Here is a 15,586-nt window from a genome sequence, read left to right as displayed (position 1 = left end):
ACATTGTCACAAACACTATATTAACTTAAAAACTGGCCTATGTCATAATCCACTATGAGGGGTGATTCTAATTAGATTAAATTCCAATGTTTATTTGGGAAACTTGGTAGAACTTGAATTACTACATGTACCTTTCTTAGTTTTCTTCTTCATATCATATTTTGACCATTTATCTTTAACACCTGGCTGACTTGCATGTTCCTCGTAGTGTAACTTCTACTTGGTGTTTGCGCTTTGCTTTGTTTTCAAATTTAAATTGTGAGATACATTTTCAAACCTATCTAAGAAATAGCCTTGATATTGAAATGGCTTCTGTGGAATAGGTTTGACAGATGTAAGTCTTTGATTCTTTGGCTTTGGTTTTTGTGCCTGTTACAGTTTTACACACATTCATTAAGAGGAAGACATTACCATCAGTATGTTGTTTATTTTTTCAAATTCCAGTATGTTTTTAAAGACCCATATTTCACTAAACAGTGTATTTGTTGAAATTGATGTGAGTGACTTTATGTTTCCACATTTGATACAGTGTCAGATACTTAGTTTGCCAGGGGTAGAATGGTTGGATTCAGGATGTTTAGCTGACTCATTGCAGAAAGTTATCCTGTAAGAAAGTGAATCAGGGCAGAGAAGACAGATTTAAGTACCATGCGGCTCAAAATGACAATTACATTGTCATTTTCATTGTGAATACTTTTAGGTTCTATATTGGCTGTGATCTTTGTACTAACTGGTATCATGGAGAATGTGTTGGCATCACAGAAAAGGAGGCTAAGAAAATGGATGTGTACATCTGTAATGATTGTAAACGGGCACAAGAGGGCAGCAGTGAGGAATTGTACTGTATCTGCAGAACACCTTATGATGAGTCACAGTGAGTTCTGATAAGAGCATCATATTTAATAATTTAGGAAGCCAAATTGCTCTGACTGGTTACTTATTTATTTTAAAATAAAAAGCAAGATTTTTTCTACATTTATTATACACTTACATTACAAATTCCTTTTCAATTTTTTTCTCTTTTTCCCTCTTTTTACCTCCCCTTCAAAATTTATGTTGCTTCGTAGTGAATGTTTGAGACACATTGGGAAAAATATGGTTTAATGGTAGATTTGATCCTTCAATATGTAACATAGAAATTAATGAGATTAAAATAGCCTGACTTGTTTGGACTTTATCAGTGTTCGAAATGGTGCTTTATTGTAGGTTAGAAAAACACTAATTTGGGTACAAGCTCTGAGACTCTGTTATTAGCTTATAGGATTTTGAACTCCCACTTGATATGGTACTAGTTGAAAGATTTTTGGCTTTATTTTTGTTTACAGCTTTAAAAATCAATTAAATGTTTTACATTTATCTTCAAATTGGTTCTCCAGTATTACACAATATTCTTAATAAACTTTTACTGCTTGTTAACATCAAAAATACTAAATTAACACATTGGAATGTCAATCTTATGAGTATTAAAACAACCGTAATACTAAAACTATCTTATATCCCAGAGTTTAGCAAATTTTCAGGTGCATGCTTTATTATTTTTAAAAGTAAATTATAAGTAATGTTATACTATCTGTTTTGAACTCACATTTCCGTTTCGGATCTTGCAGATTTTATATTGGCTGTGATCGGTGTCAGAATTGGTACCATGGGCGCTGTGTTGGCATCTTGCAAAGTGAGGCAGAGCTCATTGATGAGTATGTCTGTCCACAGTGCCAGTCGACAGAGGATGCCATGACAGTGCTCACACCACTAACAGAGAAGGATTATGAGGGGTTGAAGAGGGTGCTGCGTTCCTTGCAGGTGAGAGACCATTGTGCAGAGTGTTTGAAAATGAAGTCAGCCAGTATGACTTTGGAAGCATTTCTAGGGTTTGAAGTTTCCAATCTTAGAGTATGTGATTGTTTACTGACTCCCAGCTTGTCCAGTGAAGTGCTTGGCAAACTTCGGTCCTTCACATGCCAACATCATGAGGTTTGCCATATCCCTACACCACCTCAGTTGTTGTTTCTCTAACACTCTTATTTAAAATAACTTGCTTTTTTAACTTAATTTTTATTTTTAAAGAAAACTTTATCTCACCCCCATAGATTGAAACAATTTAATTATATTATAGTTATTCCCTTCTTTATGAAAATTAAAAAGTGGTAGGAGCCAGGCGTGGTGGCTCACACCTGTAATCCCAGCACTTTGGTAGGCAGAGGCGGGAGGATTGCTTGACACCAGTAGTTTGAGACCAGCGTGGGCAACATAGCAAGACACTGTCTCTACAGAATATTTTAAAATAAGCCAGGTGTTGTGGCACTTGCCGTAGTCCCAGCTACTTGGCAGGTTGAGGCAGGAGGATCACCTGAGCCCTGGCACTCAAGGTTGCAGTGAGCTATGATCACCCCACTGCACTCCAGCCTGGGCAACAGAGTGAGACCATGTCTCAAAAAGGAGAGGAGACAGGGTTGGTTTGCAGGATTTGCAAGTGATAGAGATATATTCAAAATATAGAGGACTAGATTGAAACTTTCTCCTGTTGTAATTATAGTCACAAGGACGGAAAGAACTGGAAAGAAAATCATAGTCTCAGTACATGGTTGAGTGTTATTTAACATCACACCTCTGCCACTTTTTTAACCAGCACTGGTAACCATTCAACACTTCGAACACATCCCACCCCGGTTTTATAGATGTGATTGCAGTGCCAGCATTACTCGGTTGGCAGGTCATCATATAGGGATCAGAGTGCAGAGTTCATGACTCCTAAGGTAGTGCTCCACGCCAGACACCAAGGTCCTCAGACAGCCTTTGAGGACTATTACTATAGAGTGTGTTCATCTTAGGTAATTTGTGACTAGAGCAGAAATCATCTAGTATAAATAATTTATCTATCAAATTTAAAACTGACTTGGAGTTTAAGGGTTGATTGATGTAGTGACTCAACTTAAATGGAATCAGTATTTCCACCTGACAGTAATAATGATGCCTGTTTTTTCATCATAGGCACATAAGATGGCCTGGCCTTTCCTTGAACCAGTAGACCCTAATGATGCACCAGATTATTATGGTGTTATTAAGGAACCCATGGGTAAGTACTTGAGTTGGATAGTAAGCTGTTTCAGAGTCTCAGCAGCTATTTTATTTGTCATCCATAAAATTGCTGTATCATGAGAACATCTTGAGCAAGGCTGGTGGGAGTATAAATTGATATGGTCCCTTCGGAGGGTAAATTGGGAGTATCTATTAAAGTTTAAATGTGCATACCCTGAATCCAGCAACTTCATTTCTTAGGATTTCCATGTGCACAAGTATGTTATTCATTGCAGCATTGTTTATAATTGCAAAAACATTGGAAATGAAATAAATAGCCACCAATAGAGGAATAGCTATATCAAATGATATATGAGTGGAGTGTTGTGCAGTTTTATAAAAGAGTGAATGGGTTGGAGTCTATGCGACCCCATCCTCCCCTGTCACTTCTTCCTCATCTTTTCTTTTTTTTTTTTTTTTTTGAGACAGAGTCTCACTCTGTTGCCCGGGCTAGAGTGAGTGCCGTGGCGTCAGCCTAGCTCACAGCAACCTCAAACTCCTGGGCTTAAGCGATCCTACTGCCTCAGCCTCCCGAGTAGCTGGGACTACAGGCATGCGCCACCATGCCCGGCTAATTTTTTGTATATATATATTTTAGTTGTCCATATAATTTCTTTCTATTTTTAGTAGAGACGGGGTCTCACTCTTGCTCAGGCTGGTCTTGAACTCCTGACCTCGAGCGATCCACCCGCCTCGGCCTCCCAGAGTGCTAGGATTACAGGCGTGAGCCACCGCGTCCGGCCTCCTCATCTTTTCTTGAAGGAGAGCAAATTTGATGGACTCACAGTAGAGATCCAAGAGAATATAGCCTCATTTCCCAGAAAAAATGGTAATAGCCACAAGTAATTGTATTAAGATGAATAGCTATAAATGGTTGTATTAAAAAATAACTTATCTGCAAAATAAATTATAAAAATTAAAACATAGATAATAAAAGCTACCAAAGGATTAGTTCCAACTGATGAAAGAATTGTGTTCTTAAAGCCAGCTAAGCAGTTTTTAAATGGGAAGAGTTTGTTTCATGGCAGAGGGGGAAACATGAAGAAGAAATAAATGAGGAATTAGTTAAAACCATCTCTGAAAAAGAAACAAATAAGTAGTTGTTTCCTCTGTCATGATGTTGAAGATGGAAGTAGTACATCTTTCAAATTTATGTAATGTCCTTTGAGAAAGTAGCTGGGGGTGTTTATTAAATTAATAAATTCTGCTGATGAAAATAATACAAGTTAATTGTAGAAAGTTTAGGAAATGAAAAAAAGAAAAGATAAAGGGTAACTTTCATCTCTTTCTCACTGAACCAGCAGGCCATCCTTATAGGGATAGCCATTACTTCTGGTGTGTTCTTGTACGCATGTGTGTTAACATTGAGATCATATAGTAAATGCAAACATTTTCCTGGGTGTTATCTTCAACAACTTGATGTTAATGGCTTTTTATGGTCTATTAATTGAAAATACTATAACTTATTTAACCAAAATTCTTAGAAGAGCTAGATTGTTTTTTTGTTTTTGTTTTTGTTTTTTTTTTTTTTTTTGGTTTTCCTTTTGTTAACACCAAGATAAACATCGTCTTACATATCTCTTAGGTAGGTATGTAAATATAATATAGATCTTTAAGATGCGTTGCTGGAAAAAAAAATGAAAGTTACAGAACAATGCTTAGATTTTAAGCAGTAAATATTTATTTTCTAAGAGTACATAATTATGTTTAGAAATGCATAGAAAATATCTGGAATGATATAGACTAAATTGAAAATAGTATGAAAATAGTAGTTTCCTTTGGGGGTTTGAGGGAACCAACACGATCAGCAGCTTTCGTTTTCTTAAACAGAAATAGGTTTATGTGAATTAATATTTTGTAGTATAAACTTAGCAGTACCTTTTTTATAACTTAACAGGTACCTTGTTCACATCAGCTATATTATTGACCTAGATTGTTCTTAATTGTACGAAATAAAAATGATTTAATCACTGCCATTCATGGATTTTTTTTTTGGTTGTATACAATTTGGGGTTTTTTGTTTTGTCTTTGAGATAGGGTTTTGCTCTGTTGCCCAAGCTAGAATGCCATGACGTCAGCCTAGCTCACAGCAACCTCAAACTCCCAGGCTCAAGCAATCCTCCTGCCTCAGCCTCCCAAGTAGCTGGGACTACAGCCGCATGCCACCATGCCCAGCTAATTTTTTCTATTTTTTGTAGAGATGAGGTCTCGCTGTTTCTCAGGCTATCCTCGAACTCCTGAGCTCAAGCAATCCTCCCACCTCGGCTTCCCAGAGTGCTAGAATTACAGGGTTGAGCCACTGCACCTGGCCCTACTTTTATTTTTCAAATGTTTCTTAGGTATTCTTGTACTTTTGTTTTTGGGGTGAACTTTAAAACCACTTTCTTACATCAAAAAAAAAATTAACTTGAGTTGAATTTGTGTTATTTGTCTATCAATCTTAGATTGATTTGATATCACTAGCCTTTCACTCTGCCAGATTTTTATATAAAATTGTGTGCTAAATTTTCTTCAAACACAACATTCTCCTAGCACCCAGTGTTTCTGGTACATTTAGCTCAGTCATTATATTCCAAAGCATTTACCTGCTCTGAGAGGAAAAAACAAACTGTTTTTCCTCTGCTCTCACACCACAACAATCAACACAGACTTCTATGACCTCTGGTCACCAAGAAGTGTGTGGGGATTTCTTCCCACCAACAACCAATCCAGCAATCTGCAGGGGACACCAGCTGAGTGTCCTCTAATTCAGTTCAATTCTGAACTGTCTACCTGGAGATGGCATCAGATGATACAAATTGAGGGAATCAGTCCCCAAGACTACCGCTTCCCTCAGATGCCACGTACATATACTATACTTAATTGTTTGCATGTGAAAATTTATTGTAGTTAGATATGCATAGATCATGTTAGTGTGGCTTCCTTGATCTCAAACCAGTTGAATGAAGAGCTGTTCTCTGCAGTTAACCAAACAAAGGAACCTTAACAGCAACCAGGATTTATATTTAGAACCTCAATCAAAAACAAAATTGGAAAAGCACTCCGGTGTTCTCTATGAATTACAAAATAGTCTCCAGTGGTAAGCTGGCCTGGTTCCAGGACTGTTTGGACAGTACACGTACATTCTTGTTAGTCACAACTTTGGGAAATATTCACATTGGAAAAACCTTAAAGTTTTGAAAATGTTTTACATTTTGTGTTTTTAAGACCTGGCCACCATGGAAGAAAGAGTACAAAGACGATACTATGAAAAGCTGACGGAATTTGTGGCAGATATGACCAAAATATTTGATAACTGTCGTTACTACAATCCAAGTGACTCCCCTTTCTACCAGTGTGCAGAAGTTCTTGAATCATTCTTTGTACAGAAGTTGAAAGGATTCAAAGCTAGCAGGTGAGCACGTGGATTCAGTGTCCTGAATTAATTCAGCTCTCCAGACTCTTTATACTGTCTAAGGAATTAGCCAGTGCAGTTTATGGTAAATTTGAAACTTAAAATCAAAAATCTTAAAAAAAGTGAAGATTCTAGCATTATGCTATACTGCCAAGGACAAGTGGACAGAAAAAATAATAGGAAATTGCTGGGTTTTTGATCTACTTAAAATTAGTCATTTTTTTTAAATTAAAACATTTATCAAATGCTTACAGAATACAAGATGCTTGTCTTAAATGCCACAGGGCATGTACAAAGGTGGTAAGAGCTCCTGCTGTCACTGAGTTTTAGGGGACTAGAGAAGTGTGGAAATGACTGTTCTGTAGAGCAAAGGGGGCTTTTAAATACTTTCTCTTTAATTTACATTTGCTATATATTTGAAATCATAAAATGTTACATTTTATTCTGGATACTTTTTCTCTGGGCAAAGCTAGACTTTAAGTTCATAGGGCTTTTCTTTGAACCTCTGGTAACACAAAAGCATTGAGCAGTTTTGCAGGAAATTCAGTTACTGTGACCTTAATGCCCTTCTGTTTCTGAACCTTAACTCCCTTCTCAGGCCCACGGTTCTCTTCCTTCCAACAGAGGCCTGTTTTTCTTTTTTTCCTTTCCCATGGTGGCTGCCACCACTCCAAAGCCGTTGAGATTCCTTACTCACCATCCCCATCCGCTGGCCCACACGCTTGATATCCCTAGATACTCAGAGTGGGTGGCCCTTGGCTGGGCGGGGGCCTGGGCATCTGTATGTTACCTGACCGACTCCTAAAAGACCTGCACACCAAAGCGTAAGAATCAACGCTCTACCTAGTAATTTTGCTCTGAGGAAAATCTATAGGGTGTTTTGTCTCTTTTCTTCTTCTGTAGCAAGGTAGAGGGTTACCGACAACCGTATTTTAGAGTCAGTTTACATAAAACAAAAGTGAAGCACAAACCCAGCTAAAGTATCCAATTACCTTCTCAGCAAAGGAATCAAAAACTATAGGCAAGGAAGGAAGAAAAGCAGGTAGGCAGGCAGGCTTGAACCAAGAAACTTTACAGAACCTCTAAAATGTTGCTATTTTTATCATTCTCTATTTTTTAACCCATTAGCTATAAAACTAAAATGGAAGAAAACTTAATATGACAGAGTCCTCTGGAAAATAACAAAATAACAAAGGAATGAGAAGGCATAAACTCACAGTAGTAAAGAGAATGTAGTAGGAAGCAGTCTGCTGATGAGCGTTCAACAGTCTCCCAGATAGAAATTGTGGAATATAGACAGCAAGTGGAAGAGATGGGCTCATGAAGGCAGGCAGGCCGCAGCCAGAATCCTCCTAGGGGGGGTTTCAGCAGAGCTGACAGCTGCCTGATCAGTGGAACCCCAGAGAGCTCCCACATATGGAGATTTTGGAATACAATAGAAGGCACAAGAAAAGGAAAAGGGGGATTAACTGAAGATCTGTGTACATGGGTCGGAGGTGGTGCTGGCACCTAACAGAGGCCAGAGATGCTGCTGAACATCCTGTACTGCACAGGACGGCCACACGCACAACAAAGATCCAGCCTGAAATGTCAGTAGTGTGGACGCTGAGAAACCCTCGTTTCCGTAAGCCCATGCACATGCACAGGGCCGTCCAGGCACACATCTAGTCAGTTACTTATCCTGAAGTGTAACACACCCAGGGACAGCCAGGCGTGTAAGGAAAGCCTACTGTATGAAGAGAAAGGTCGAGGTGTGCAGAAAAATAGATTTCCAGAAAAAGCAAAAGAGACCTTTTAAAAAGGAAAACAAACCTCTACATCATATCCTGAGAGAAATTTCAGGTGACATTGCATCTATAAAATGGTGAGCAGGGTATTAGGATTAAAAAGCAATCTGAGAACAAGAAAGAGTGATTGGAAAAAACACAAACTTCCTGCAAGCTGTGAAAGTTAAAATCAAGGAACTTCTCCAATGTAAAGAACAAACAGACAAGGAGATGAAGAATATGAAAGAAGAAATATACAGTATCCAATATTCACTTAATAGAAATTCCAGAAGGAAAGAACAGAGTAGACAGAGGAGAGGAAATTATCAAAAGATTAATATAAGGAAAATTTCCTGAGAGGCACAAGACTTTAAATTCCAGCAAAACGAATTCATTCATTCAGCCGATGGCTATTGAGAACCTGATGTGTACCAGACATTGGGAATTTAGCAGTGAATACAGTAAAACCCCTGCTGTCTATGGCAGGTGGAAGGAACAGTTGACAAACATAACAAACCAGGTGGACAAATGGGAAAAGCTCCACTCCGTATGCATCACTGTAAAATTTCCAAATGCCAAGGATAAAAAGCAGCTCTTCTAAAGAGCTCCTACAGAAGAGAAAACAGATTACATATAAAATAACAAGAATTAGACTGGTTATCAGGCTTTTCTACCACAACATTTAATGCTAGATTATGGAGGAATAAATCCAAAAGTTTAAGGAAAAATGATTTGCAGCCTAGAAGTCTCTGTCCAGCCCAACAATCAAGTGTAGGGGCAGGATAAATGCGTTTTCAGTCAGTCATGTAAGGACTCAGAAAGCATGTCCTTTCTTGGCAAGATGTGTGCTGGCAAAAACAAGGAAACAAATCAAGAAAACAAGAGCTTGGGTTCAGGAAACAAGAAATTCAAGAAAGTAATGAGAATTACTCTGACCCAGGGTGACAATTGTATAGCAGGCCTTCATGGCGGGCAATCCAAATGGTAGGAGTGGACCACTCCCAGGAGGGAGATGTCCGGAGAAAGAAAACAATTCATACATCAGACAATTTGTTTAAGACAGAAAAACATAAGGCTATAATTAAGCCAAAGAATGTAAGGGATAAAAATTGAAAGGCAGTGAGAATCTCCGCAAAAAACAAAAAGCTGTGTAAGATACCCTCTTTAGCAAAAGACTAGGTGCTGCAGAGGAAAATATTTATGTGGTCATAATAATGTAAATACTACATTGATTTTAGAATCAACCTATGGAAAAAACATAGAACATTATAATTTTTAATTATAGGGAAATAAAATGTATACTCAAAAAAGGGATGTGGGAAGGTGGTTAAGTGAGCTTGGTTCTCATTTGTCATAGCAGGGTTTAAACAAAATACAGTTGATAAAACAAGAAATGGTAGTATTTGAAATCTTAGCGACCCAAGAACTGAAAAGTCAAAGTGATCCCTTTAGACAAAGCTTCATTTAAGAAACTTATAATTAAATATTAAATTTAAAAAAAGAAAAAGATTTTTTAAAATTTTTAAAAAATAAAATAAATTTTTAAAAAAGTGATTGATCCCAAGGATCCTGGACTTCAGGTTGAGTAAAGTAGGATGGAGCTCGACTTCTCATTACTGCCCCTCTGTGCCCTTTGATTCGTGCATCATGGTTATTCCTCCCATTCAGTTTCTAAAATTGCTGTTTTAAATTGGAAAGGCCTTTGGCAGTAACTGTGAGGTGGAAGCTGGGGGGTTTCAATCCCACCCGCTGCCAGGCTTGCAGGCAGCCCTGGAGGATGAATGGTAGCAGCTGCTGATGGAGGAGAGGAAAACGCCTGGCCTGGCGGAGCCTGTGGCAAAACAAAGGGGCTTGGGGAAGGAGAGGAGGAGGCATAGGCTGGGCCTGCGCACTCAGGCTGTCTTGCTGCCTGGTTATTTATTTAGCTTTTTATATACTCAAGTTTACATAATTTTCATTAAAGAACATGGGAGCTGAATTGAGAACTTTGCTCAATTCTGCTTAAATAAATAAATTGCACTGTGAAAAGCTGAGTAAAGGCAACTCATTGTTGCCTTTATAGGCAATTTCTGTTGATTTCCAGATCTAAGGCAGAGTGAAACATATAAGTCACCAGTCTTTGAAACTTGATTTATTTATGGATTTCCAGTATTTCCTTTGCTGTGTTTCCCCATTTTTAATTTATGATCTCCAGCATTATCTGCTCATTATTTTCATTACTGCACTTTGTTATAATTCATCATTTATACCATCCATGTTCTTTCTTTTCTTACAGATTGTGATATCTTTAGTCTGAATTTTTAACTGGAATCAGAACTGGATGTTGGGGTCACTCTTTGTTTTATTGTACCACGTGATTACCTAATTCAAAATTGCCCCCAGAAAGTTCAGATTAGTTAATATAATTTTTTAATGTTAAAAAAAGATGTATAGTGGTAAACAATTTATTCTAGCAGCCATGTTGAACAATGTATTTAAAAATTGTAAACTCTTGGAATACTGTATTTATCTGCTATTGCAACATAAAGTATTTTGATTTAGTCCTGGTAACTGTAAAGTAATTTGGTTTACTAACGAAAAGTTGTGAATAAAACTGTGAAACTAGAAGGGAGACTTTCTGGACTTTAGTAGAAAAATGTGATTTTAATATTGCTACTTTTCTTCTTTTAACATAATTTTTTCCCTTCATATTCCCCAAATCAATGTAAATAAACACACACACACACACCTTTTACCACAACGGTAATGCTTCTGTAAATGTCTCTATTTGTCCTGTTGGCTGAAAATGTTGTAATCTTTATTAGACAAATATATCTATTTTTTTAAATATCAGCTTTTTCCAGTGAGCTATCATGTTTAGTGTACAGTGAAACGTTTTAATATTATAGGTTAAAAATTTCTTAATTGTTTTATTATATTTGCTTGCCAAGAGTGAGTGAAAGAACATGGCTGCTTCTCCCAGACTGACTGGCCTTGGCATCCACATAAAGCATCATTGTTTTCAAAAATGAAGGGTGCTTAATTGTTCCCTTTTTTCTATATTCTGTAGGTCTCATAACAACAAACTGCAGTCTACAGCTTCTTAAAGTTCAGCGTGTTACCCTAACATAAAACACAGCAAGAATCTGGTTGTCTGAACTATTTTAAATTAAGGAGCCAGATGTTTTTAGTCAGGCTATCCTGACAAGACCTAAACTTCGTTTTTATTGGTCATAACAGTCCAATTATATTCTTGGCCAATTTTGTCCAACGGACAAGAGAAAAGCAAAGTCAACGACACCATTATCTTGTCAAGATCAAATGGTTTTACTATTGTGGCAGAAGCGGGAAAACTTTGTTTATTGAAAAAAAAAAAAGAAAAAGAAAGCAAGAAAAAAAGATACTATGGGGTCAAGTGTAACTCCATGGAAATGCCACGTCTGCTCTTCAGTGAAGAAGCTGGTTTAGAGTCTCACAGAAAACTTTTGACTGTATTTATTTATTGTTGCAAAAAAGACGCTTTTTTATCGCTGCCCTCATTTGTCAGCTAATTATTTTTTCTTATAAAATCCAGCCCCGGTTACACGTAATCCATCCTGTATCTTATCATGATTCCTGTAGGTAAAAGTACAAGACGACCTCTAGATGTCTTTTCTTTCTATGAAAGGAGCTGCTATGTACACATGTGCACACACACACAACTGGGAATCAAAATGAGTTTATTGTTCATGGTAGGTAAAAATTAAGCTTGCATAAAGGTTGGGCTAAGTGGTCCTGGACTACAGACTCTGTTGCCTTGAATATAACAAGTACAATTTGTCAATTACTCTGCACCAGGCTAAAATGAGTAAAATCTATTTGAAGGTATCTTGTTTGTAAACATTTGTCAGATTCTAATTTTTCCTTTTTGTATTAAAATTCAACTATGGATGTATATGAAACAAAATAAATGGAGATAATTTTTCTCCCACAGATGGAGGTGTCTTTGAATGTGCGCTAATGATTATCTATAAACCTTTGTGGGGGGGAGGGCTGCAGGGCTGCGAGGTGATGAAAGGCAGAGGAATCTAATCGTACCTGGGTTTTTCCAGGACGCCAGTGTCCCTTCATTTTATAATTCCCAGTCCATTGTCATCACATCAGAGAAAAATCTTCAGGGGTGCTAATCCTGTGGCATCAATTGATCGTACTAATGAAAAAGGTAATGCGACAGAACACATTGCCTTCATCTGTACATTCTGTGATACCAGGCAAATCACCAGTTACAGATAGCAACTAATATTTTATGAAGGGCATTTTTCAGATGACCTCATCCTCTTTGTATTTTTTGTTTGTTGGTTGGGTTTGTTTGTTTGTTTGTTTCGTCCACATAAGGAAAAGTAGTTTAAGCAGTAGGAAGAAAATGGAAACAACTGAGGAAAGTGTATTTTGCATGTTTTTCCTTTCAATGTTCTTAAACGTTGTATTATTGCATTGTAATAATAGCTTCTATAAAATCTGCCATAGTGGATTACGCAGCTTTGCAAAAATTTTACTAGATTTTGCACTAATTCATATTAGCCTTGTCCTACCAAGTTCTGGAATTTAATTATTGTTTTTTAAAGTTTTCTTCTGTTTAATGTCGCCCTGCTATGCAAAACCTTTCCCAGACCGTAGTTTCTTAAAACAAAGACGTTGCTATACAGTTCCTGATTCTTTCTTATTACCGGCTCAGGTGTACAGATTATTCTGGGTTAATTTTATCTAATGAAGCCCATTCCATTTTGTACATAAAGATGTCACTTAAACCTACGCTTACAAACTAAAGAGACTAATTGCTCAATATGAAAACATGGAAACAAAGTTTTTGCTTAAAATATTAAGATGGAAGTAGTTAAATATAGGTTATTTTGTCCTTTTTAAAAAATGTTACATATTGTATGCACTGTGCTGATGCAAGAATTCTACATTTTAATGAATTATAAAGTTATTCTGCATCTCATCATGTCACAGTATTTCTGTACTATTTATTCATATATATATAAATATATATGGGCTTAATCATTTAAAACTTGTTGCGGCAAGAACTTTCCTACCTGTAGGCAATAGATTGCTATGTTTTTAACAAATTGTGGCAAATTCTAAACAGCAATTCTTTTGTACGTAATAGGACATTTCATCCTAGAAAAATAAAGTAATGTTTTTGACATTGGATTTGGTGCAGTTTCTAATGAAACAATGGTTTGTTGGTTGATATATTTTCTGTAGCTGTTGGCATTGCCAAATTGTACAAAAAAGGTAAATTTTATGGATATCCTGAGACCAGAAAGATGTTAATTTCATACGTGTATTTAATGGTATAAAGTATTTTACAATTTCTATCACCATATAAATACATAAAGACATTTATAGTTTTATCAACTATAGAGCTTTAGTCTTTCAAAAGTAATTTTTGAAAAACATACATTCTTATAAAACATAATGAATTCCAAAAGCTGCTTTTCTATGAGTATGCTTTGACAAGCTTCTGCTATTCAGTGAGATATACATATTACAGCTGTTTTGCTTTCAGTAATCCAAGGAGTATAATGCACATTTGTGATTCTGTTAGGATGTTTCTACCCCAGTCTTTGGACCTGTAAATATATTTAACTTGCATCAGATTTCCTTGGCTAAAAGTATTTTCAATGCTTGTTATGCTTCATCTGCCAAGTTTACAATCCTTTAGACCATTTCAGAAAAAGTATTTTCATAATATCATTAAGGTTTTTTTCTCCTATCCAAATTCTGCAGGATTTGTACTGTAGTTCATATCCTGCAGTAGGTTTTTAAAAATTGTGAACTTTCAGAGATATTTTCTAAAGTAAAACACTTAATTACCTTTTTATATTTCAAGTGGCCTGGAGTGTTATTTAGAGACACTGAGATTTGCTGTTGTTTGTAATCTACCTTCTTAGAATCTGCAAATAAAAGTTCTTTTCCAATTTCTGTTCATTTCTATTAGGCAAACTCCCTGTTTCTTTGTTTTTGGTGGCCTTTCACATCCTTGCACAGTTACAGAGCTACATGGTTATTACAGCATTCACTCTTTTCATGATTGAGGCTATTACCATAAGTCTCAGATTTCTTGTCCTTAAATAGTGTTAACTCATGGACAGAGCAATGGCTTGTAAGTACTGGGGCTGGGGGTGGGGGGCAGCTGAAAACTAGTTTTAATAATTCTGAAACAGTCTGAGCTACATCTAGATACTTAGAAGAAGATAGATACTGAAAAAGACTTTTTTTGGAGGATCACACCACTTGATTCAATTTGGACCAAAGTCAACTAAAGAAATAAGCTATATTTTAAAAATGATAAAGTCTTGCTTTATTTGTTGCTTGCTCATATGTCCTGATACTCAGGTTATGCATTGTAGGCAGCAGGTCAGTTTGTAAATGTTTGCATATACATGTATTTGGTCAACCTTAAAAATGATTTCAAGAGAAACATAAAGACTGCCAAATGATATCTTTAAAAGGCAGTTGTAAAAAGCTAGTACCAAAAAAAAAAAGTAAGTTTTATAGACCTTTCACTAGCAAAAGAAAAATAAATACTTTTTCCCCCTTGAATTCTAAAGTAACAGCTTAATTTAAAATTCTTATTCTTGATTTGAAGGAGGGATGCTGTTGAATTACTCTTGAAGGCAACTGAGTATTTTATTGATGAGGGACTATTATGTGCACACATACACACTTGTGCTCCCTTTAGGCTTTGGAGCACAAACCCATTTGCTAAGAAAAATGTATCAATAGGACAAAGGTATTAGAAACCTCAGTGAATTTGCTGGTTAAAATTTTCTGTAAAAATTAAAGACTGTAGCCAAGGTACTGACTGGATATTGAAAAGGTGATTGTCCTTGACCTTGTTCGCCTAACCCGGCATTACCTGTCTTCCTTTCTGCCTGCTTCCTGCGCACATCCCCACACCCACAGCTGTTCGAGCTCCTTTGAGCCTCACTAGGCTTTCCTTACAGAAATGGACTTGAAAGCTTTAATTTTTATCCAGGAATTTTCTAAGAAACTGGCTTGCATGTGTTTGCCAGGGTGGACATACTAACCATGTGACCTCCGAAGTATCACACACATCACAGGGTTCTGGCACTTTGTGTGTTTCCAGAACATCCCAGAAACTCAGTATTATCAATCAATCAAAGTCAAACCCTAACACTTGGGTTTACGTAAACGTCATTTCCTTTTCTCTTAAACCATAGCTATTTATGTCTCCTCTCCTTATGCTTGCATATCTGACCATCCAAACAATAGTTTATCTATTTGGCCATTTTGTAATTTTCCCCATCATGCTACTCAAGATCGACACTTAGCTTTTTGACATTTAAAAATTTGACTTTGGTTT

The 15,586-nt window shown here is 36.7% G+C and overlaps 1 protein-coding gene across 3 annotated transcripts in view; it reads left to right on the top strand.

The window, feature by feature from the left end:
• BPTF (bromodomain PHD finger transcription factor) overlaps positions 1–12,545 on the top strand; it is a 125,261-nt gene extending 112,716 nt beyond the window's left edge. For all 3 annotated transcript variants that reach the window (XM_069482784.1, XM_069482786.1, XM_069482783.1), the window contains 4 exons: positions 1,608–1,800; positions 2,989–3,073; positions 6,283–6,469; positions 11,285–12,545. In XM_069482784.1, the coding sequence (XP_069338885.1) occupies positions 1,608–1,800; positions 2,989–3,073; positions 6,283–6,469; positions 11,285–11,321 (502 nt within the window). In that variant the 3' untranslated portion in view covers positions 11,322–12,545. The remainder of the gene's footprint in view (positions 1–1,607; positions 1,801–2,988; positions 3,074–6,282; positions 6,470–11,284) is intronic.
• Positions 12,546–15,586: the final 3,041 nt, after the last annotated feature.

This window comes from Eulemur rufifrons, chromosome 9, assembly GCF_041146395.1.
Source record: "Eulemur rufifrons isolate Redbay chromosome 9, OSU_ERuf_1, whole genome shotgun sequence".
NCBI lineage: Eukaryota > Metazoa > Chordata > Mammalia > Primates > Lemuridae > Eulemur > Eulemur rufifrons.
Note: the sequence above shows the minus strand (reverse complement) of the source record. Positions and strands in the feature narration are given on the sequence as shown.